The 23817-nt window shown below is 47.2% G+C and overlaps 1 protein-coding gene across 2 annotated transcripts in view; it reads left to right on the top strand.

Annotated features, from left to right (window-relative positions):
• Positions 1-14548, top strand: part of LOC140398560 (enhancer of rudimentary homolog) — a 52101-nt gene extending 37553 nt beyond the window's left edge. For both annotated transcript variants that reach the window (XM_072487358.1, XM_072487367.1), the window contains one exon: positions 13901-14548. In XM_072487358.1, the coding sequence (XP_072343459.1) occupies positions 13901-14003 (103 nt within the window). In that variant the 3' untranslated portion in view covers positions 14004-14548. The remainder of the gene's footprint in view (positions 1-13900) is intronic.
• The last annotated feature ends 9269 nt before the right edge of the window (positions 14549-23817 follow it).

Genomic DNA, 23817 nt, shown 5'->3' on the forward strand with positions numbered 1-23817 from the left:
AGGAAATCTAGGAGAAACATCTTTACCCAGAAAGTGGTTAGAATGTGGAACTCGTAACTACATGGAATAGTTGGGACAATTGGATTTAGATTTATTGTCACGTGTACTGAGGTAGAGTGAAAGGTATTGTTCAGGCAGATGGTTCCATACATGAAAAACATGGGACATACGATAAATACACAATGTAAACACATAAACATCGGGTGAAACATATGGAGTATAGTGCTACAACAGTAGAGAAGATGCATGGAGAGATCAGTTCAGTCCATAAGAGGGCCATTCAGGAGTCTGGTAGCAGCGGGGAAGAAGCTATTAGTGTGTGTTCTCAGACTTTTGTATCTTCTGTCTGATGGAAGAGATTGGCAGAGAGAATAACCCGGGCGGGAGGGGTCTTTGATTATGCTGCCCGCTTTCCCAAGGCAGCGGGAGGTGTAGACGCAGTCAATGGATGGGAGGCGGATTCGCGTGATGGACTGGGCTGTGTTCACGACTCTCTGTAGTTTCTTACAGTCTTGGGCCGAGCAGTTGTCATACCACACTCTTATGCAGCCAGGTAGGATGCTTTCTAAGGAGCATCTGTGAAAATTGGTAAGAATCATTGTGGACATGCCGAATTTCCTTAGTTTCCTGAGGAAGTATAGGCGCTGTTGTGCTTTCTTGGTCATAGCTTCGACATGGGTGGATAAGGACAGATTGTTGATGTGTAAACCTAGGAATTTGAAACTCTCAACTATCTCCACCTCAGCACCATTGATGCAGTCAGGGGTGGCATGACAGTTCACTTCCTGAAGTCGATGACCAGCTCCTTAGTTTTGCTGACGTTGAGGGAGAGAATGCTGTCATTGCATCATGCCACTAGGTTTTCTATTTTCCTCCTGTATTCTTGACTCACCGTTGTTTAAGATCCAACCCACTACGGTCTTGTCACCAGCAAACGTGTAAATGGAGTTGGAGCCAAATTTTACCACGCATTCATGTGTATATATGCAATATAGTAGGGGGCTAAGTAAGCAGTCTTGGTATTGAGGACTATCGTGGAGGAGGTGTTGTTGTTTATCCTTACTGATTGTAGTTTATGGGTCAGGAAGTTGAGGATCCAATTGCAGAGGGAGGAGCCAAGCCCTAAGTTTTGATATTATAAGTTTGGATATGAGCTTGGCTGGACTTATGGTGTAGAAGGCGGAGCTGTAGTCAGCACTGCTGCTTCACAAAGGGAATTGGAGGTGCAAGCCTCGGTAAGGTTGGTAATGTGGAACGACCGGGGACTGAATGGACTGCTTAAAAGGTCGCGGGTGTTCGCGCACCTCAGGAGCTTGAAAGCGGGGGTTGTCTTTTTGCAGGAGACGCACCTCTGTGTGAAGGACCAGGTTAGGTTAAGGAAGGGTGGGTCGGGCAGGTTTTTCACTCGGGGTTTGATTTGAAATCGAGGGGTGTGGCGATTTTAATGAGCAAAAAAATGGGATTCGTGAGTGCGAAGGAGGTGAGGGATCCAGGTGGGAGATATGTGATTGTGAGTGGGGTATTGGAAGGGGCACCGGTAGTGTTGGTAAATGTGTATGCCCCAAATTGGGGTGATGTGGGTTTTATGAGGGGGTTGCTGGCAGTAATCCCGGATTTGGCCACGCACCAGTTGATCATGGGAGGAGATTTTAACTGTGTCCTGGAGCCGAGGGTGGATAGATTGAGCCCCAGATCGATGGGTAGGGTACAGATGGCAAGGCAGCTGGGGGGGGTTTATGGAGAGGATGGGTATGGTGGATCCATGGCGCTTTCAGAACCCAGGGGGAAGGGAGTATTCCATCTTTACACACGTCTATAAGGTGTATTGGAGGATTGATTACTTTGTAGTGAGTCGGGAGAGTTTGTTTGGGGTGGAGGGGGCAGAGTATGCGGGGATAGATATCTCGGACCATGCACCCCATTGGCTGGATATTCGGTTCAGTACGGGACGAGAGCAGAGGCCGGGGTGGAGGTTTGACTCGGGGTTGTTGGCTGATGGAGGTTTTTGTGATAAGGTGCGGTTGGCGATTAGGGATTATGTGGAGTTCAATCAGAATGGGGAGGTGTCGGCGGGCATTTTTTGGGAAGCACTGAAGGCAGTGGTCCAGGGAGAAATGATCTCATTTATGGTTAGTGCGAATACGGAAAGGAGGGCGGAACATGACCGTCTAGTGAGCGGGATAGTGGAGGTGGACAGGGAATATTAGAGGGTGCCCACCATGGAGGGATTGGTGAGGAGGAAAAAGTTGCAGGGGCAATTTGACAGGCTGACAACGGGGTGGGCAGTAGGGCATCTGCGTAGGGCAAGAGGGGTGCAATACGAGTATGGGGAGAAGGCGAGCCGCATGCTGGCGCACCAGCTGCGGAGGCAGGCTATGTCCAGGGAAATAGTGAAGATCCGGACTGGGGCTGGGGATGTGGTGTCAGAGCCAGGGATGATAAATGAAGCATTTAGAGAGTATTACCAGGGACTTTATGAGGCAGACCCAGGAGGAGGGAATGCCCCTGGGCCGGATGGGTACCCGGCAGAATTTTATAAGGAATTTGCGGCGGACCTGGCACCACATCTGTTGGGGGGGTTTAATGAAGCACTGGAGAAGGGGGAGTTGCCGGAGACGATGAAGCAGGCAGTAATCACACTAATCCCAAAAGAAGGGAAGGATCCGGTGGAATGTGGCTCGTATGAGCTCACGAAGCTTTGACTTACACAGGGGTACGAGCAGGGGTGCCCGCTGTCACCGCTGCTGTTTGCGCTGGCCGTAGAGCCATTCGCGATGGCTCTCAGGGGGTCAGCAGAGTGGCAGGGAATAATGAGGGGACAGAGGGAGCATCGGGTGTCGCTCTATGCCGATGACCTCTTGCTGTATGTTTCGGATCCGTTGGAGAGTATGGGAAGGATTATGGGCCTGTTGGGGAGGTTTGGAGGGTTCTCGGGATACAAACTGGATGTAGGGAAAAGCGAGGTATTCCCGGTGAATGAGCTGGCACAGCGGGCTAATTTAGGGGGGATGCCATTCACGGTAGAGAGGGATAGGTTTAGGTACTTGGGGATTCAGGTAGCGAGGGAATGGACGGGGCTCCATAAGTGGAACTTTACGAAGCTGGTGGAGGAGGCCAGGGAGGATCTTAAGAGGTGGGATACACTGCACTTAACGTTGGCGGGGAGGGTCCAAGTGGAGAAAATGAATATTCTGCCGAGGTTCTTGTTTATCTTTCAGGCTCTCCCGATCTTATACCAAAGGCCTTTTTTCGGAAAGTGGACACAATCATCTCTGACGTTGTGCGGGCGGAGAAGGTGCCGAGGGTGGGGAGGACCCTGCTACAGAGGCAAAGGCAGCAGGGGGAGGTTGGCTTTGCCAAACTTGCTTCATTATTATTGGGCGGCGAATGTGGACAAGGTGCGGCGATGGTGGGAAGGAGAAGGGGTAGAGCGGGTTAGGATGGAGGAGGAATCTTGTAAGGGGTCTAGTTTGAGGGCTATGGTGATGGCAACATTGCCAATGGCTCCGAGTGGGAATTCAGGGAGCCCAGTGGTGCAGTCACGGTGAAGATATGGAATCAGCTGAGGAGGCATTTTAGGGTGGAAGGGATGTCGGTGCTAACGCCGCTGTGCGAGAATCATGGGTTTGAGCCGGGGTGGGGGGGAGATGGACAGTGTATACAGGAGGTGGAGGGAAGTGGGGCTGGTCAAGGTGAGGGATTTGTATTTGGAGGAAGGGTTCGCCAGTCTGGAGGTGCTAGGGAGAGGGTAGAGCTGCCGAGGGGTAGTGAGTTCAGGTATCTACATGTTAGAGACTTTGCACGAAAGGTCTGGAAAGGGTTCCCTAGATTGCCGGGATACACCCTGCTGGAGCAACTGTTGCTTCCGGATGTAGAAGGGGAGGGAAGAATTGGGGATATATATAAGTGGCTGGGGGAGCAGGGAGGCGAGCGGGTGGTGAAGATCAAGGAGAAATGTGAAGCGGAGTTGGGAATGGAGATCAATTGGGGAGTATGGGGTGAGGCACTGCGAAGGGTAAACGGGACCTCCTCTTGTGTAAGGATAAACCTGATACAGTTTAAGGTGGTGCATATGACACGGGCAAGAATAAGTGGGTTCTTTCAGTGGGGTAACAGATGAGTGTGAGAGGTGTGGGCGGGGATCAGCGAATCATGCGCACATGTTTTGGGGTTGTGAAAAATTGGAAAGACTCTGGGCGGGAGTGTTCGTGGTCTTAGCCAGGATAGTGGAGGAGTGAGTGGACCCGGACCCTTTGGTGGCGATATTTGGGGTTTCAAATAAGCCGGAGATCATGGAGAGGAGGAAGGCCGATGTCGTGGCCTTCGCCATTGCACAGCGACAAATTTTGCTGGAGTGGCGGTTGACACCGCCCCCGGGGGTAGCAGAGTGGTTGGGTGACCTGTATGACTTCCTGCGTTAGAGAAGATAAAGTATGAGTTAAGGGGCTCAGCAGGGGAGTTTGAGAGAAGGTGGGGGATGTTTGTGACCATGTTTGAGGAGCTGTTCGTCGCAGGGGGGTGGCAGTGGGGGGGGTGAGTGAAAAGGTGAGTGAAAAAGGAGAGAAATCTGTACAAACTGTATAGTTGATTGTTGGGAAGAATGTTTTCCGGGGTGTTTATTTGCTGAAACCTACTTTGATACAATTTTGAATAAAATGCATTTAAAAAGAAAAAGCACTGCTGCTTCACAGCTCCAGGGACCCCAGTTCAATTCCAGTCTCGGGTCACTGTGTGTGAAGTTTGCACTTTCTCCCCGTGTCTGCATGGGTTTACTCCGGGTGCTCCGGTTTCCTCCCAGAGTCCAAAGATGTGCAACTTAGGTGGATTGGCCATGCTAAATTGTCCCTCAGTGTTCAAAAGGTTAGGTGGGGTTATGGGGATAGGGTGGAGGTGTGGGCTTAGGTAGGGTGCTCTTTCCAAGGGCCGGTGCAGACCCGATGGGCTGAGTGGTCTCCTTCTGCACTGTAAAGTCTATGATTCAATGAATAGGAGTCTGAAATAGGAGTCCTTATTGTGGTGGGATAGGGAGATAGTGTCTGCTGTGGACTTGTTGTGACCGTATGCGAATTTCAGTTGGTCTAGGCATTCTGGAAGTATGGAGTTGATATGTCTCATGACCAACCTCCCGAATCACTTCTTAATGATACATGTCAAGGCCACCGGACAAAGTCGTTGAGGCATGCTGCCTGGATGTTCCTTGGCACCAGTATGATAGTAGAGATGTGTTTAGGGAGAGGCTGGATAAGCACAATCAAGGAGACCGCACAGAAGGAAATAGGGTGAGAGGAGCTCCTGTGGAGCATCAGCATTTAGCAGTTCAGCTGTATTTTTGTGCTCTAAATACAATGCTCTGCAGCTGAAACACCACGTGGATGAAGTTGATTGCTGTGACTAATCCTTGAGATGATTGGGTTTTCCTTCTTCTCCTCCCTTTCTCCCCTACCATACTTGATTTGAGTCAAACGTGTGAAGTTCCCAACTTCAACATGACAGATCATAGAATCACTACAGTGCAGAAGGAGGCCATTCAGCTCACCGAGTCTGCACCAACCCTTCGAAAGAACACTACCCAGGCCTACTAATCTGGACACTAAGGGGCAATTTAGCATGGCATATCTACCGGAAACCGGAACACCTGGAGGAAACCCAGACAGACCCTGGGAGAAAGTGCAAACTCCACAGAGATGGTCATCCATGGCCAGAACTGAACCCGGGTCCCTGGCACTGAGAGGCAACAGTGCTAACCACTGTGCCACCATGCCATAACTTCCATCCAGCTTAAGCAAAAAGCTAATAATGAAATGAAATGAAAGTCGCTTATTGTCACAAGTAGGCTTCAATGAAGTTACTGTGAAAAGCCCCTGGTCGCCACATTCCGGCGCCTGTTCTGGGAGGCTGGTACGGGAATTGAACCATGCTGCTGGCCTGCCTTGGTCTGCTTTCAAAGCCAGCGATTTAGCCCTGTGCTAAACCAGCCCCTAGGCAGAATGTCACTTTGCCAAAACTTTCAGACTCTCTGTCTATGTAGCTTTGTACGAAGTCTTACAACACCAGGTTAAAGTCCAACAAGTTTGTTTCGATGTCACTAGCTTTCGGAGCGCTGCTCCTTCCTCAGGTGAATGAAGAGGTATGTTCCAGAAACATATATATAGACAAATTCAAAACAAACCTGTTGGACTTTAACCTGGTGTTGTAAGACTTCGTACTGTGCTCACCCCAGTCCAACACCAGCATCTCCACATCATATGTAGCTTTGTTTAGTGTTAAGGGGAATGGGAGGGACAATTGAAAATGGCTCACCGTCTGGGCACGTATGTGTCCTGTATACCACCCTCCAGATGGAAGGGAAAGCTGGGAGTAAATGACAAAATGATTTTCCTTGCAGAAATGTGGATATTTGTGGTGGACTGCAGAAATGTAATAGAATCCCAGTCGCCTGCCGATGTTCAGATTAGGATCCTCAGGGCCGTGTGTGTGTATGGGGGGGCCCTGTGGGGGAAGTAGGGAGCAGGAACAAGTGTTTATGTAACAATTAAAAATAGAGTACAATTGCTGAAGTACATGGGCTAATGAATGCATGGCTGATGGATGGTAATTTATCTCCCTTATATTCTCATCAATTATCCCTTTTTTTGGCATGGTTCCCTCTTCCCCAATTGGCTCTTTATCAAACAATGTGACTGTCAAAAGAGGTCTAATTGGCTGTGTGCCAATGGCTGGGTGGAAGGTTAGAGAAGAGAGCAATGAGGACATGGCATTGGCTAGGAGAGTAAATGGATGGCAAAAAGCACCATTCTCCTTGTAATTGTTGGGTGAGTTCTGCGAGGATACAGTGAGATGATAGGACAAAATAGGCTAGATTCTAAAGGGGTGCAGGGGCAGAGAGTATACTTACACAAGTCTTTGAGGGTGGCAATACATGTTGATGAGGATTGGTTTTTAAGCTCGATGGGATCTTTGGCTTTATAAATAGAGATATAGTGCATAAAAGCAAAGAATTATGGTAAGCCTTCAAAGCTTTGACAAAGAGTCGTCTGGACTCGAAACGTTAGCTCTTTTCTCTCCCTCCAGATGCTGCCAGACCTGCTGAGATTTTCCAGCATTTTCTCTTTGGTTGTGGAATGATATGTTGTCTTCAAATAGGGAATTCGTTTTCCAAGTATAATCACAGCAGTGTCATATTTCTAGTATCTTGCATCTGATTAACAGATACTTTAAATGTGTCACCAGTATTTATATCAAACACAGAATGAACAAGGACTGTAACATACTGAGGTAGTTTTAAAATGTTCCACTGCGGCTTTTGTGCAGACATAGCAGACTGGAATTGAAATTCGAGTTCAACTGACCCGGCTACAAATAGAGCGCCATCATTGTTAGAATAGATTGCATCGCCGTCCTGGAAGTACGTTAAGTTGCTGAGTCAAGGCTGTAGTTACTGCCAACGGACCGCACCCACAGGTTTGGCAAAGATGTTTCTAAATGGAACGGCTGTGTGTCTGCTGTGTGGTACAGCGAGCTGAACTGTTTCAAACACCTTATTCTGGGTTATTGGATTGTTGGACACGGGCTATTAATATTGTAAATGTGGAAATTAAATTAAGCTGGTCCAATGTTGTTTTAACCATTATCAGTCTGATTAATATCAATTGCAAGCTTGAACAATGAGGCGGGAGAAAAATCCTACTTCTCCAGTGGATTTCTTCCATGAGCATGTTTGAAAAATTAATGGTTAATATTTGGAACTATGAGCTTTTGAATTCAAATCAAGTGTTCCCAACCATAAATGGACATATGCCTGTTTATCTAACAGTGAAGATTTTCCAGCCTCTTTACAGATATTCCCTATTTTGCGCAGGTTTCTGTAACATGTGATGAGATATGAGAACTTGTTCCTCAATCACCTTTCACCTGCTCCATCATCTCTTCGTAAAACACGTTTGAATCATTTTGTATCTTCACCTTCCACTGACAGAATCATAGAATTTACAGTGCATAAGGAGGCCATTCAGTCCATCGAGCCTGTACCGGCCTTTGGAAAGAGCACCCTACTTAGGCTTAAGCCCAGTCCTCCACTCTATCCCTGTAACCCAGTAATCCCAACTAACCTTTGGACACTGAGCGGCAATTTAGCATGGCCAATCCACCTAACCTGCACCTCTTTGGACTGTGGGAGGAAACCGGGGCACCCAGAGGAAACCCACGTAGACACGGGGAGAAAGTGCAAACTCCACACAGACAGTCACCCGAGGGGGGAATTGAACCCGGGACCCCGGAGCTGTGAGGCAGCAATGCTAACCACTGTGTCCACAGTGAAACGCAGGAGAAGATACTTTCAAATTCAATGTAATCTTCCTGCCTGAAGGGAGCCAGAAAGCAGGTCACGCTCCCCCCCCCCCCCCCCCCCCCGAACGTCGACGTCACGTGTTTTGGGCGCGATTGCGAATCCTCCATTTTGATAGCAGCAAACAAGTAAATGAGACCAAGCAGGCTCACATCTCGCATTATAGATAAGAGAAAATGGTGGGTCGCGAAGGTCAGCCGGCGTGAGTCGCGAAGGTCGGCCGGCGTGAGACGTGAAGGTCGGCCGGTTGGTAAAAATGGGTCCCCGGAAAAAAAGTTTGAAAAACACTGGTTTAGGGTCTCTGCCTCCACCACCAACTCGGCAGCGAATTCCAGACTCCCACTACCCTCTGCGTAAAAAGGTTCTTCCTCGTGTTCCCTCTACATCTTTTGCCACTTATCTTGAAACTATGTCCCCTGGTTCTAGAATTCTCGACCAAGAGAAACCATTTTATCCTGTCCGCTCTTATCTCTTCCCTCATAATTTTGTACATCGCAATTATGTCACCCCTCAGCCTTCTTTGTTCCAAGGAAAATAATCCAACCTATCCATTCTCTCCTTGTAGCTACACTTTTCTAGCCCTGGCAACATTCTTGTAAACCTCCTCTGAACTCTTTCCGGAGCAATTGTGTCCTTCCTGTAATGTGATGAGACTGTAATTGTGTCCTTCCTGTAATGTGGTGAGACTGTAATTGTGTCCTTCCTGTAATGTGGTGAGACTGTAATTGTGTCCTTCCTGTAATGTGGTGAGACTGTAATTGTGTCCTTCCTGTAATGTGGTGAGACTGTAATTGTGTCCTTCCTGTAATGTGGTGAGACTGTAATTGTGTCCTTCCTGTAATGTGGTGAGACTGTAATTGTGTCCTTCCTGTAATGTGGTGAGACTGTAATTGTGTCCTTCCTGTAATGTGGTGAGACTGTAATTGTGTCCTTCCTGTAATGTGGTGAGACTGTAATTGTGTCCTTCCTGTAATGTGGTGAGACTGTAATTGTGCCCTTCCTGTAATGTGGTGAGACTGTAATTGTGTCCTTCCTGTAATGTGGTGAGACTGTAATTGTGTCCTTCCTGTAATGTGGTGAGACTATAATTGTGTCCTTCCTGTAATGTGGTGAGACTGTAATTGTGTCCTTCCTGTAATGTGGTGAGACTGTAATTGTGTCCTTCCTGTAATGTGGTGAGACTGTAATTGTGTCCTTCCTGTAATGTGGTGAGATTGTAATTGTGTCCTTCCTGTAATGTGGTGAGACTGTAATTGTGTCCTTCCTGTAATGTGGTGAGACTGTAATTGTGTCCTTCCTGTAATGTGGTGAGACTGTAATTGCGTCCTTCCTGTAATGTGGTGAGACTGTAATTGCGTCCTTCCTGTAATGTGGTGAGACTGTAATTGCGTCCTTCCTGTAATGTGGTGAGACTGTAATTGTGTCCTTCCTGTAATGTGGTGAGACTGTAATTGTGTCCTTCCTGTAATGTGGTGAGACTGTAATTGCGTCCTTCCTGTAATGTGGTGAGACTGTAATTGCGTCCTTCCTGTAATGTGGTGAGACTGTAATTGTGTCCTTCCTGTAATGTGGTGAGACTGTAATTGTGTTCTTCCTGTAATGTGGTGAGGCCACAACTGAAACAGTTGTGTTTACAATTCCAACATTATATCCTTACTTTTATATTCTACACCTCTGCCAATGAAAGGGAGCATTCCAGAAGCTTTTCACAATAACTTCATTGCAAATTTGGGATCAAAGCACTACACAGGGCAAACTTCACCTCCACATGCGCAGGGTCAAAGGTGATGCACAGAGTGCACCTAACCAGAACCCGAATGAGTGCGTTCCTTCTGGAGGCAAGGGACAAATGTGAATGGTGCCAGGGAGGCCTGGCCAACCACACCCACATGTTCTGAGCCTGCCCCAGACTTGTTGAGTACTGAACAACCTTTTTTGAGGCGATGTCCAGGGTTGTGGGAGTGAGGGTGGAGCCATGCTCCAAAGTGGCGGTATTTGGGGTTTCCGAACAGCCTGAACTCTTTATGGGGAGGGGCCTGACGCCCTGTCCTTTGCCTCTCTGATCGCCCGCCGGAGAATCCTGCTCAGCTGGCGACTGGCAGCACCACCCAAAGACTGGCTGTCCGACCTGGCGGAATTTCTCAGGCTGGAGAAAATAAAACTTTCCACCCAGGGCTCGGAAGAGGGTGAAAAACAATTAAACTAAATTAAACAAACTGAGGGACAATGTCCCTCATTTGTCAGAGTCATCCAGACTTGAAACATTAGCTCCCTTCTCTCTCCACAGATGCTGTCAGACCTGCTGAGGTTGTCCAGTATTTTCTGTTTTTGTTTCAGATTCCAGCATCGAGACATTTGCTTTTATTAACAAAGTAAAAGGAGCAGCTCCTTAAAGGGATACTGCCATAAACCAAAACAAAGATCAAATTAAACTGTGTGGGGTTCTGCTCACAATCCAGTTGTGCTTTTTAAGATAAAGATAGATAGTTTATTGAAGAATAAAGGGATTAAGGGTTATGGTGTTCGGGCCGGAAAGTGGAGCTGAGTCCACAAAAGATCAGCCATGATCTCATTGAATGGTGGAGCAGGCTCGAGGGGCCAGATGGCCTACTCCTGCTTCTAGTTCTTATGTTCTTATGTTCTTCCCCAAGTGAGAAGGTCTTCATTCCTCATGAGGTAGGGAAGCAACCCATGCCTAAGAACGTCACTCTGCCCTTGCAGTCTGGTCTCTCATGGGACCCAACCCAAGAACCTCAATCGCCCCAGTGCTGACCCTCTGTATTCACCTCCTCACACCCACGTTCCAGCTCCCACGAAAGATGGACACTCCCTCAGCGGTGATTTGACCATAAGCCAGCAAGGAGGGCACAGGAAGCGATGCCAGCCTCCAGACCCCCTTCGAGCAAGGGATGTCCCAAAGAATGGTTGGAAGGTAAGGCCTGTTAGTGACCACACACCCCGCACCCCCTCCCAAAATTGAATGACTGAACCCCAGACCGGCCCTGAGTTGAACCTATCTGTGGCCCCCACGCCCTCACCGGTGCACCCTGAGCGGTGAAGAGCCTGGAGAATCATAGGTGCGTGAGCGCTTGCCTCCGATATCTCTCTGGTTCACCCTTTTGTAGATCTGTGTAATAGAGGGCAGTGAATATTCCGTGAGGAGGGGTGGGGGGGGGGGCTAATGTATTAAAATGAGGTTCCGGACTCCCGTTCTCACTACTCCATTGGAGGAGAGAGGGGTGATAATTCCAAAACCCAATCACGCCAAAGAGAACTCTTTTTTTTCCATTCTCACTAGATTTTGAGCCCGAGTGGAGAGTTCAGGGTCAAAATCGCCCATTTTTTAAATCATTAAAAAAAAAAATCAACCTGCTACCTTGAATTACTGATCTGACTATCCCACCAACACTCTTTGCAAAGGAACAAAGCTGAGTGGTGGAACTCTTTGTTTTGTTCTTGGTATACCTGGATCTGAAACACGTGTGCTTTGTTACACCTCAAAAGAGCGGGTAAGTGTCTTTTTTGTAGTCTGAGATTAAGCCAGTCTCTTTGAAATATTGGTGTTCATTTGACCCCAAGATGAACTTCGACCTCGTATTCACTCCATCACTAAACTGCTCATTTCCACCTCTGTAATATCATCCCCCTTTGTTTCTGTTTCAGTTCATAGTTGCTGAAACCCTTATCCATTACCTCTCTATTTTGAGTATCCCAACACACTCCTGCAGGTCTCCCACATTCTCCCCTCGATAAACTTGAGGCAATGCAAACCTCTGCTGCCTGTGTCCTCACTCACAGCTCTGTGCTCACTGACTTCTGCTGCCTGTGTCCTCACTCACAGCTCTGTGCTCACTGACTTCTGCTGCCTGTGTCCTCACTCACAGCTCTGTGCTCACTGACTTCTGCTGCCTGTGTCCTCACTCACAGCTCTGTGCTCACTGACTTCTGCTGCCTGCGTCCTCACTCACAGCTCTGTGCTCACTGACTTCTGATCAAACAACATCTTGATTTAAAAATTCTTATTCTTGTTTTCAGGTCGCTCCATGGCTTTAGCCCTCCCTATCTCCTCCGGCCCCACAGCCTTTCCGAGATATCTGCGCTCATTGAATGCTGGCCTCTCGTGCAGTCCCAATTTAAATTGCTCCACCATTGGTGGCCATGCATTCAATAGAATACCCTCCCAATATTCCTCCACTCCCATACTTCACTTTGCACCCTTTAAGACACTTCTTAAAACCTACTTCTTGGACCAAAAATGTAGGCAGGGATTCTCCCCCAACCGGCGGGCAGGCCGTACTGGCGCCAAAGAGTGGCGTGAACGACTCCGGCGTCGGGCCGCCCGGAAGTTACGGATCCTCCGCACTTCTGGGGGGCTAGGCTGGCGCTAGAGTGGTTGGCGCCGAAGGGCCTCCGCTGGCTGGCGCGAGTTGGCGCATGCGCGGGAGCACCAGCGTGTTCTGGCGCATGAACAGAACTGCTGGTGTGATCCTTGCGCGTGGGCAGTGGGTTTCTCCTCTGCGGCGGCCATGGCGGAGCTTTGCAGAGGCTGGCACGGAGGGAAAGAGTGCCCCAACGGCACAGGCCGCACCCCCCCCCTCCCCAAGGGGCCGGATTCTCTCTCCCTCCCCCCCCCCCCCCCCCGAGGACTCCGCAGGCTGCCCTCAGAGCCAGGTCACACCGGTATGGACTTTGTGTATTTTGTCCCGCCGGCGTGGATTAAACCACCTTTTGAACGGCGGGACAAGGCGGTGTGGGCGGGCTCCGGGGTCCTGGGGGGGGCGCGGGGCGATCTGGCCCCGGGGGGTGCCCCCACGGTGGCCTGGCCCGCGATCGGGGCCCACCGATCCGCGGGCGGGCCTGTGCCGTGGGGGCACTCTTTCCCTTCCGCCTCCGCCACGGTCTCCACCATGGCGGAGGCAGAAGAGACTCCCTCCACTGTGCATGCGTGGGAAACTGTCAGCGGCCGCTGACGCTCCCGCGCATGCGCCGCCCGGAGATGTCATTTCCGTGCCAGCTGGCGGGGCAACAAAGGCCGTTTCCGCCAGCTGGCGGGGCGGAAATTCCTCCGGCGTCGGCCTAGCCCCTCAATGTTGGGGCTCGGCCCCCAAAGATGCGGAGCATTCCGCACCTTTGGGGCGGCGCGATGCCCGTCTGATTGGCGCCATTTTGGGCGCCAGTCGGCGGACATCGCGCCATTTCGGGAGAATCTCGCCCCATGTCTCAGAATGCTCAGATTCTTGATTCCAAATAGTAGGCATTACAACTGCAGGTAAACGTTGGCACACCAATGACTTCTAAAATGACAGGAATATCTCTGGCTGGGTGCTAATCTTTTAATCCCAACATCTGATTTGCTTCACTCGCTGCCACTGAGCATTGCGCAGTGGATACAACTCCAATTTATTATCAGTTAGGACAATCCCCTCCACTTTTCGTACACGGATTGAATCAAAACTTGTTCCCATCAGTTGTGGTTACAAAGCATCATTGATGAAAATGTGAGTGGAATCTGATTTATCTTGTCTTTGTTTTTCCCCCCCCACCCCTCACCGATAGTTATCGAGCAGACACTCAGACGTACCAGCCCTACAACAAGGACTGGATCAAGGAGAAGATCTACGTCCTGCTGCGTAGACAGGCACAGCAAGCTGGGAAATAGATGGAGCCCCTACTCTGGTGAAGGGAGGTCACATAGCAGGCACGTATAGAATGCACTTCCCGAATCTTTGTGTTCAAGCAGAGCTGTGTGCCCTCACTTCATCAGAGACTAGAACAGTTTTGGGCAGTAATGCGATCAATTAATAATAAAGATATTTTGTACTGATTTATAATAAGTGTCATTGCTAGACAGTGGTTTTAAGGGCAGTTTTGAATTCCTCATCAGTGAGCAATGCAAGCATGATGTGGTCCCGTACACTGCGTCTAGTTCCCTGGTTCGGGTGGCTCGTTTTGGAATGTACTTTTACTGTGTTTCCATTTCATGCCGTTTCTTGTGTTGTAAAGCACAATATCCAAGGCACATGTCTCGCCTCACTCTCTGTCATGACTGTCTTTCTAGTACGAGTCTGTTCCAAAAACTCTCTTGCACTGTGACCTGTTGGAAAACGTGCATGAAGTAACTTTGTTGAAGAGTTCTGTATACTGGTTTAATTTATGCAAATATTTTGTAATTTTTGACGAGCAATAAAATTTCACATGATACCATCTCTGTTTTCATTTTTAAAATGCATTGAATTGGCTGTACGTAATGGCTGGCAATGATCTAATCCTCTTCCGACTCTCCCACTCAACACTTCTTGAGAGTTGCAGCTTTTGGAAAAGTTTGTTAAATTTTCTCCATCAGTAATTGTAGATGAAATGTGGCGAAAAGGGAGAGGCTGTCTAGACGGCAATGACAGCCATCTAGTTCTGTAAAGGAGCAAGGAGGAAATTTTCATTCAAAACATAGGGCAGGAATCTCCGTCTGCCCAGCGACCGGAGAAACCCACCCCGCCTGAGGTCAATGGAGTTCTCCATTGCCTGCGGCTCTCCCGTGGCGTTCTTGCAGCGGGCAGGTCGGGAGAATCCAGCCCATAGTTAAAGTAATTGCAGCCTAGTTTAAACAAGGGAAGAAGAGGAGGCCCTTTGGCCCCTTGAACTTGTTCTTTCATTCAACTAGATCATTGCTGATGTGGGCCTCAAATCTATTCATCTACCTTTGTCCCATACCCCTTGATGCCCTTACGCAGCTCAAACATATCAATTCAAAAGTAAAATACTGCAGATGCTGGCAGCCTGAAGTAAGAAAAGATAATACTCAGCACGCCTGGCAGCATCTGTGGAGAAAGAAACAAGAGTTAATGTTTTGGGTCACTGATCTTTAATCAGAGCTGGGAAAAGCTAGAAATGCAATGGGCTTTTAGCAAGTGAAAGGGGTGGGGGAGGCGGAGGAAAGAACAAAAGGGAAGGTCTGTGACAGTTTGGTGCAAAGTAGAAATTCAAAGATAAAAATGTTCACGGTACAAGATCAAAAGGAGTGGTAATGTGACAAGAAACATAAGATGCGTCTAGAGGAGGTGTGAATGGCAGGATTCTGAATAGCTGCTGTCCATAAGGAAAGAAAAAATACATTCACCAAACCATACAAAAAAAATTAAATAGAATAGTCACAGGTTACAATCTGAATTGTTGAGCTCAAGTCCAGAAGACAGTAGAGTGCCCCATTGAAAGATGAGGTACTGTTCCTCAAGCTTGCGTTGAATTTCATTGGAATACTGCGCAAGTCCAATGACGGAGAGGTCAGATGAGAGCAAGTTGGAGAATTAAAATAACAGACGCGTGGAAGCTTGGGTTACGCTTGTGGGCTGATTAGAAGTGTTCCTCAATGTGGTCATCTTGTTTGTGTTTGGTTTCCGCAGTAGAAGAGTTCCTGCTGTGAGCTGCGGATGCGAAATTGAAAGAAGAAAAAAATCACCTTCTTTCAATTTAGTATCCGCAGCTCACAACGGGAACTCTTCTACTGCGGAAACCAGAGATAAAATATCAGGTGTGGTATCTCCTGAGCTTGAATGGCGAGGCGCCTAGGGAAAAAGAAGGGGTGTTGGGGTGACTAAAGGGGTACCAGGGTATTGCAGAGGGATCAGTCCCTTTGGAATGCTGAAAGGAGAGGGAAGGGAATATGTGTTTGGTATTGGCATCATGCTGGATGTGTGGAAATAGTGAATCTATTGATTGCAGTTTTGAAAATTTCAAATTTATTATTGAGACCTCTTCATCACTTACCATTGTTAACTATGGGATTCACTTAAAGCCAGGTTTCTCAAGCACTTCACAGAAGGGGTACAGCACATAAGGAGGCCATTCGGCCCATTATTTCTGTGCTAGCTCACCGAAGGAGCCATTCACCTAGTGTCACTCTCCTGTCTTCTCCCTGTAACCCTGTACATCCTTCTTTAGATAACAATCCAATTTTCTCTTGGATATCACTGAGATGTCAGCTGCTGCTCAATCTCCCAGAGCTCGAGCTGCTGCAACTAGCAACATGTCCTGCACACGGTTAACCAGAGCATGGGAAGCGTCCTGAAATTCCCACACTGCAAAGCATATGCACTCTGGAGGTTGGCACAGCCTTGCCATTTCCCTATCTATTAGATGATGAACCTTGCTACTACTAATAAACCTTACTAATACTGAGGAATGGTAACAACTCTATCTCCCCCTGCCACCCATCACATTTTCCTGGCATCTGTTAACAGCATTAAGTAATTCCATGTTAATTCACTAAACACATAATAATGCTTCTTTGATTTGAAGAGTGTCTGTACCTCAATGGTACACTCAGCTTGTTTCCCACAGTGCTTATTGTGACAAATTTGAGTGAAAAGGCCATTTTGTTTTTTATTGAATTATGACCAGTTTTGTACCAACTGGGAATGCTCCAAACCGTTCCTTAAATAGGAGCCTTAAACATCACAAATACGTTACTCATCGGTCTAGATTGGATTGGAAACTGGAAAGCACCATGTTGGAACTCTGCACCACCCATCACTGTGTAACATACGCTCAAATACTGGTACGGTTAAAATATTTGCATTTATAGAATGCCTTTCACAACCTAAAGACATCCCAAGACGCTACAGACGGTTAAGTTGTTTTGAAGTGTAATCTCTGTTGTAATGTAGGAGACTGGGTCAATTTGTGCACTGCAAAGTTCCATAGGCAGCAATATAATAATGACCAGAAAACTTGGGCACGATTTAACAGAAATATCCTGTATCGGGAGCGTTTAACTGGATGGTTCCTGGTGCTGGCAGAGCAGAGAACAACCCCACGATTAAATGGGATTCTGCTTCATTTCTGGGCCTCGGCGACAAATGCCCCACTGAGGCTGCACCTAGTCCCATTTTCATTTTCTTTGCTAACAAGCTCTGCTCACCAGTGCAAGAAGATCGCAGCACAGCCTCTTGTGAGATTTAATGGCTTCACCATGTCCAGAGTCGGGTGCAATGGGGCTGGTAGATCGCGACCCCTGTTTTTTGCATTTTGAGGGATAAATATTGACCAAGACACCCTGCTCTTCTTTGATTAGTACCAATGGATCTTAGCGAGAACAAATGAGGCCTTGGTTTTACCTCCCATTGAAAGACAGCACCTCTAACTGTGGATGGAGTGTCAGCTTGGATTACATGCTAGGAGCACATTTCTGAAGTGTCTGGAGTGAGTCTAGATCTTGTAACCTGCTGGTTCAGAGGCAAGAGCACTACCACAGAGCTAATGCTGGCTGCACAAAATAGTTGTGCTGGGAGGAATAGCTTGTTTGTCATACTTTCTAACCTCAAACTCTTCAGTTTATCTAACTACTTGAAGTTTACAACAGTAAAAGAAACAATTTGACTATCCAATATATCTAAAGGGATTTCTCAATCTTAAATCAGGATTAACCACAGATTCTCCCTCCCATTCCACACTAATGCACCATCTGAATTGACTGACGTGGCACGTCATAAACAGCTCTTATTTATCTGGATTTAACTTGACAATTCACTTTGAGAGGTAGGAGAAACAACTTCATTTCTATCAACCCTTTTGAAGGGTTTTGATCCAAGGAGACAGATTGAACAACCAGAGGACAAGAGGTGAATTCACTTTTGTAAGTTGTTGTGGTGTGGAATGTGCTGTCTGAAAAGGCGGTGGAAGCAGATACGATAGTGACTTTCAAAGGGGACTAGATTAATATTTGATAGGGAAAAATTTAAAATATTATGGGGAAGAACAGGGGGGTGGAACTAAATGGGATAGCTCTTTCGAAATGCCAGCACAGGCATAATGGGCCAATAGCATCTTCGGTGCAATGATTCTAAACCGAAAGGTTGAGTTGAAATATTATCTGGAATGAATGAGTCACAGCTGCATGTGTTTTCCAGCTGACAGACTCCAATTCATCTAATTAGCTACTCTACAAAGCCCAAGTCTTTTAAGCCCTTGTCTTAGAAGCTCCAAGTGAGGCAGTTTTTTGATTGCATGAACACGTCTGGAAGCTGGCCTGATATGCATGAAAGATTGAAGACTAGTTTGGAATCAAATAATAAGGTACATCAATCATACAGGAGGCATATTTTATTAACTTTAATTTACTCAAGCAGTTACTGTTGATAATCTGATTATTGAAGAACTGGTTCTGAAATTATGAGCAAAAACGACAGATAGGTTAAATTAAAACATATTGATGTTGTAGTAATCCAGGAGACAAGAAAAAGAAAGCTAAACAGGTTCATTTTAACTCAAAAGGATAAAGCCACTACTGCGGTGTACAACACAAATGAGCTCAGGACTGTTGGAACTCCCGGTCCGAGTCTGGGAGCAGCATTTAAAGGACTCGCTAATGAGTCCCAGCTGGGCGGACTCCACACGCTACCATGGAAACTCGTACCCCACGAGCCACACAGGGAGATTGATGTGATTCCCCATGGTCTTTCTGAGGGTCATCGCATCCCCCACCCACCCCCAAGTCCCGATCATCCCCCCCTCCCACGATGGTGAGACCTCCTTAGTTTCTTGGCGCATGGCCTCCAACCTCCGGTCAATCGTCAGTGGAGCTGGCTCGGGGGACATGAAGCGGATAGGGGGTCATCGTTTCCTGGCAGAGGACGAAAGGCCACTGATGGCGACTCCTTTTTGATGCTGACTCCAGCTGACAATCAGTCGTCTCAGTCTCCATTTCGGATCCCGAGTCTCCGCCCTCGAGGGGAATGCCTCTCGGATTTCCCATGCCCAGACTGGACACAAAGGACGTGAGGGTGTCATTCTGTCCGGAGTCATTTCAACTAAGATGGTCAACGTGCTTCCTTACAGTCTTCTCTTTAGTCTTGACCTTGTACGAAATAGGGCCAGTCTTTTCCACTGCGGCTCCTGGGATCCAAGGAGATCTGTCACCAAAGTTCTGTACATCGACTGTGTCTCCTGTCTTGAGGTCCTGTTGGTCATTCGGGAATCCAAACTTATTTTCTGGGCTTCTTGTCTTGACTCCACTTTCCCCCCTAGATTGGGAAACAATAGGCCTAATCTGGTCTGGAGTCCATGGCCCATGAGCAGCTCCGCTGGCGCGACTCCCGTTGTAGTGTGTGGCATGGTCCTGTAACCGAAGAAGAACCGGGCCAATTTAGTGTCTAGAGAACCTGGGGCCGTTTCTTTATGCCGCTTTTAAATGTTTGGACCGCCCATTCCATCAGACCATTGGAGGATGGATGGTATGGCGCTGTTCGAATATGTTTAATCCCATTGGGCTTCACAAATGCTTGGAATTCTCCCCTGGTCCCATTGTCTGACACGATGACCTCCGGTATTCCATGATCGCAAAATGATTGTCGGAGTTTCTCTCTGGTCATGTTGGAAGTTGTGGGGGATATCTGGTGTATGTCCATCCAGAATGGATGTCGAGCAAGATTAAGAACATCGATCCCATGAATGGCCTAGCAAAGTTCACAAAGTCTTCTTGGCCATTCCCATGGGTGCAGCAAGGCCAAAGGTGGGAGCTTCTGATTCTTCTGACACAAGGGACACTCTTTCCCCAAGTTCTCAATGTCCGTGTCAATTCCGGGCCACAAGACGTCCTTGCGAGCATCCCCATCTTGGAGACCCCTGGGTGACCATTGTGTAGCTACTTCAAGATTGGGAGTAGGCTTGAGCGAATGGATGATACCATTTTCAATGCTTGATAAAGAGTGCGGAGAGAGAGGGTGAGACTTCAGTAAAGAGCGCAGAGAGAAAGGGTTAGGGACATCGCTATCGGGTAGACAGCTGTTTGTCTGTTTCAAAATTGAAAAAAACCTGGTAAAGTGACATCACACAAAACTGTGCCCCGATTGTCTGAAAGGCAGACTGGGCTAAATTTGAATATCGGGAGTTACTGATTTAAATACTAGTTTTGATTTGACTTACTATTTTTAAGTTGATTTGAATTAATATTTTTAAAACATTTTTTAAATTTGACTTAAATAGCTATTTTGGGTTGATTTAAATTACTATTTTTAAGTTGATTTAAATAACTTAATTTCAATTGAATAACTTTTTAATTTGTTGTCAGATCAAGAGGGATAAATACATAGTTTTTTTAAAAAAATCGAATTAAATAGTATACAGGGATTGGATTTAATCTGACACGAAAACATCTTTCTAAAGTTTAATTTCAAAGGTTTAATTTAAAGGAATAAATCATGGCAGGACAGCTCCAAGGTGTGGTCTGCTCCTCTTGCTCCATGTGGCAGGCTGGGGACAGTTCCAGTCCCCAGGGTCAGCATATGTGCAGGAAGTGTCTCCAGTTACAGCTCCTGGAAGCTCGAGTTTCGCAGCTGGAGCGGCGGCTGGAGACACTGTGGAGCATCCGCGAGTCGGAGAGTATATTATGGATAGCACGTAGAGAGGTGGTCACACCCCAGGCTCAGACTCCACAGGCAGGAAGGGAATGGGTGACCACCAAACAGAGCAAGAGAGTGAGGCAGGTAGTGTAGGAATCTCCTGTGGCCATTCCCCTGCAGAACAGATATACCGTTTTGGATACTGTTGAGGGGAATGGCCTCTCAGGGGAAAACAGCAACAGCCAAACCTGTGGCACCACGGTTGGTTCTGCTGCAGAGGGGAGGAGTAATAAGTGTGACAGTGCAATAGTTATAGGGGATTCAATTGTAAGGGGAATAGACAGGTGTTTCTGTGGTCGCAAACGAGACTCCAGGATGGTATGTTGCCTCCCTGGTGCTAGGGTCAAGGATGTCTCGGAGCGGGTACAGGACATTCTGGAGATGGAGGGTGAACAGCCAGTGGTCGTGGTACACATCGGTACAAATGACACAGGTAAAAAAAGAGATGAGGCCCTAAAGGCAGAATACAGGGTACTAGGAAGGAAGTTAAAAAATCGGACCTCAAAGGTCGTGATCTCAGGATTACTACCGGTGCCACGTGCTAGTCAGAGTAGAAATGACAGGATATATAGCATGAATACGTGGCTGAAGAGATGGTGTCAAGGGGAGGGTTTCAGATTCCTGGGGCATTGGGACCGGTTCTGGGGGAGGTGGGACCTGTACAAACTGGACGGGTTACACCTGGGCAGGACTGGAACTGATGTCCTTTTTGCTAGAGCGGTTGGGGAGGGTTTAAACTAAAATGCCAGGGGGGAAGGGAACCTATGCAAGGAGTCAGGGAAAGAGGGAGCAAGGACAAATGCAAAAGGTAGAAAAGTGAATAAGAAAAGTGATAGATGGAGAAACCAAAGACAAATTTCAAACAGGGCAGTAGAGAAAAATATTCGGACCAAGACAAGCATTATGAAAAAGACACTAAAGGCTCTGTGCCTTAATGCACGGAGCATTTGCAATAAAGTGGATGAACTAATCGTGCAGATAGATATAAATGGGTATGATATAATTGGGATTACGGAGACATGGCTGCAGGGTGAACAGGGATGGGAACTGAATGTCCCAGTGTTCTCAGTATTTAGGAAGGACATGCATAAAAGAAAAGGTGGTGGTGTGGCACTGCTGGTTAAAGAGGAAATTAACACCAGAGAGAGAAAGGATATTAGCTCTGACGATGTGGAATTTGTATGGGTAGAATTGAGAAATACCAAGGGACAAAAAACATTAGTGGGTGGCATATATTGACCCCCAAACTGCACTGGTGAGGTTGGGAAAGGCATTAAACAAGCAATTAGTGATGCATGTAATAAGGGAATATCGGTGATCATGGGCGATTTTAATCTTCACCTAGATTGGGCAAATCAAATTAGCCACAATGCCGTAGAGGAGGAATTTCTGCAGTGTATACAGGATGGTTTTCTTGACCAATATGTGGAGGAACCAACTAGAGAGCAGGCCATCTTAGACTGGGTACTGTGTAATGAGAAGGGAAATATTGCTAATCTGGCTGTACTCTCTCTCATCCATGGGGATGAGCGACCATAACATGATAGAATTTTTTATCAAGATGGAGAGTGAAGTAGTTGATTCGGAGACTAGGGTGCTGAATCTTAATAAAGGGAACTATGAGGATATGAGGCGTGAGTTGGCCTTGATAGACTGGGGAGAGTTACTTAAAGGGATGACAGTGGATAGACAATGGCAAACATTCAAGGAATGCATGGAGGAACTATAGCAACTGTTCATTCCTGTCTGGCACAAATGCAAAGAGGGTAAGAGGGCCAATCCATGGCTTAGAAAGGAAATTAGAAATAGTATCCGATCCAAGGAAGAAGCATACAGATTGGCCAAGAAAAATAATAGGTCTGAGGATTGGGAGCAGTTTATAATTCAGCAAAGAAGGACGAAGGGATTGATTAAGGGGAAAGTAAAGTACGGAAGGAAGCTTGCATGGAACATAAAGACTGACACTAAGCATTTCTACAGATATGTGAAGAGAAAGAGATTGGTAAAGAGAAATGTAGGTCCAGTGCAGACAGAAACAGGGGAATGCATAATAAGGGACAAAGAAATGGCTCAGCAATTAAATATATACTTTGGTTCTGTCTTCACAAAGGAGGACACAAATCAGATCCCAGAAATGTTGGAGAATGAAAGGTTTAGTGAGAGGGAAGAACTGAGGGAGATCAACATTAGTAGAGAAATGGTGCTGGGAAAACTGATGGGATTTGGAGAAGGTGCAGAGGAGGTTCACCAGGATGTTGCCTGGTATGGAGGGCGCTAGCTATGAAGAGAGGTTGAGTAGATTAGGATTATTTTCATTAGAAAGACGGAGGTTGAGGGGGGACCTCATTGAGGTCTACAAAATCATGAGATGTATAGACAGGATGGATAGCAACAAGCTTTTTCCCAGAGTGGGGGACTCAATTACTAGGGGTCACGAGTTCAAGGTGAGAGGGGAAAAGTTTAAGGGAGATATGCGTGGAAAGTCCTTTATGCAGAGGGTGGTGGGTGCCTGGAATGCATTGCCGGTGGAGGTGGTAGAGGCGGGCCCCATAGCATAATTTAAGATGTATCTCGACAGATACATGAATGGGCAGGGAGCAGAGGAATACAGATCCTTAGAAAATAGGCGACAGTTTTAGAAAGAGGATCTGGATCGCGCAGGCCGAAGGGCCTGTTCCTGTGCTGTAATTTTTCTTTATTCTTTGAAGGCAGATAAATCCCCAGGGCCTGAGAATCTGCATCCCAGAGTACTTAAGGAGGTGGTTCTGGAAATAGTGGATGCATTGGTGGTCATCTTCCGGGATTTGATAGACTCTGGAACTGTCCCTGCAGATTGGAGGGTAGCTCACATCACCACGATATTCAAAAAGGGAGGTAGAGTGAAAGCAGGGAATTATAGACCAGTAAACCTAACATCGGTAGTGGGGAAAATGCTTGAATCCATTATCAAGGACTTTATAGCGGAACATTTAGAAAGCAGTGGCAGGATCAGTCAGAGTCAGCATGGATTTATGAAGGGAAAATCATGCTTAACAAATCTGTTGGAATTCTTTGAAGATGTAACCAGTACAGTCGACAAGG

Source organism: Scyliorhinus torazame, chromosome 2 (genome assembly GCF_047496885.1).
Source record: "Scyliorhinus torazame isolate Kashiwa2021f chromosome 2, sScyTor2.1, whole genome shotgun sequence".
Lineage (NCBI taxonomy): Eukaryota > Metazoa > Chordata > Chondrichthyes > Carcharhiniformes > Scyliorhinidae > Scyliorhinus > Scyliorhinus torazame.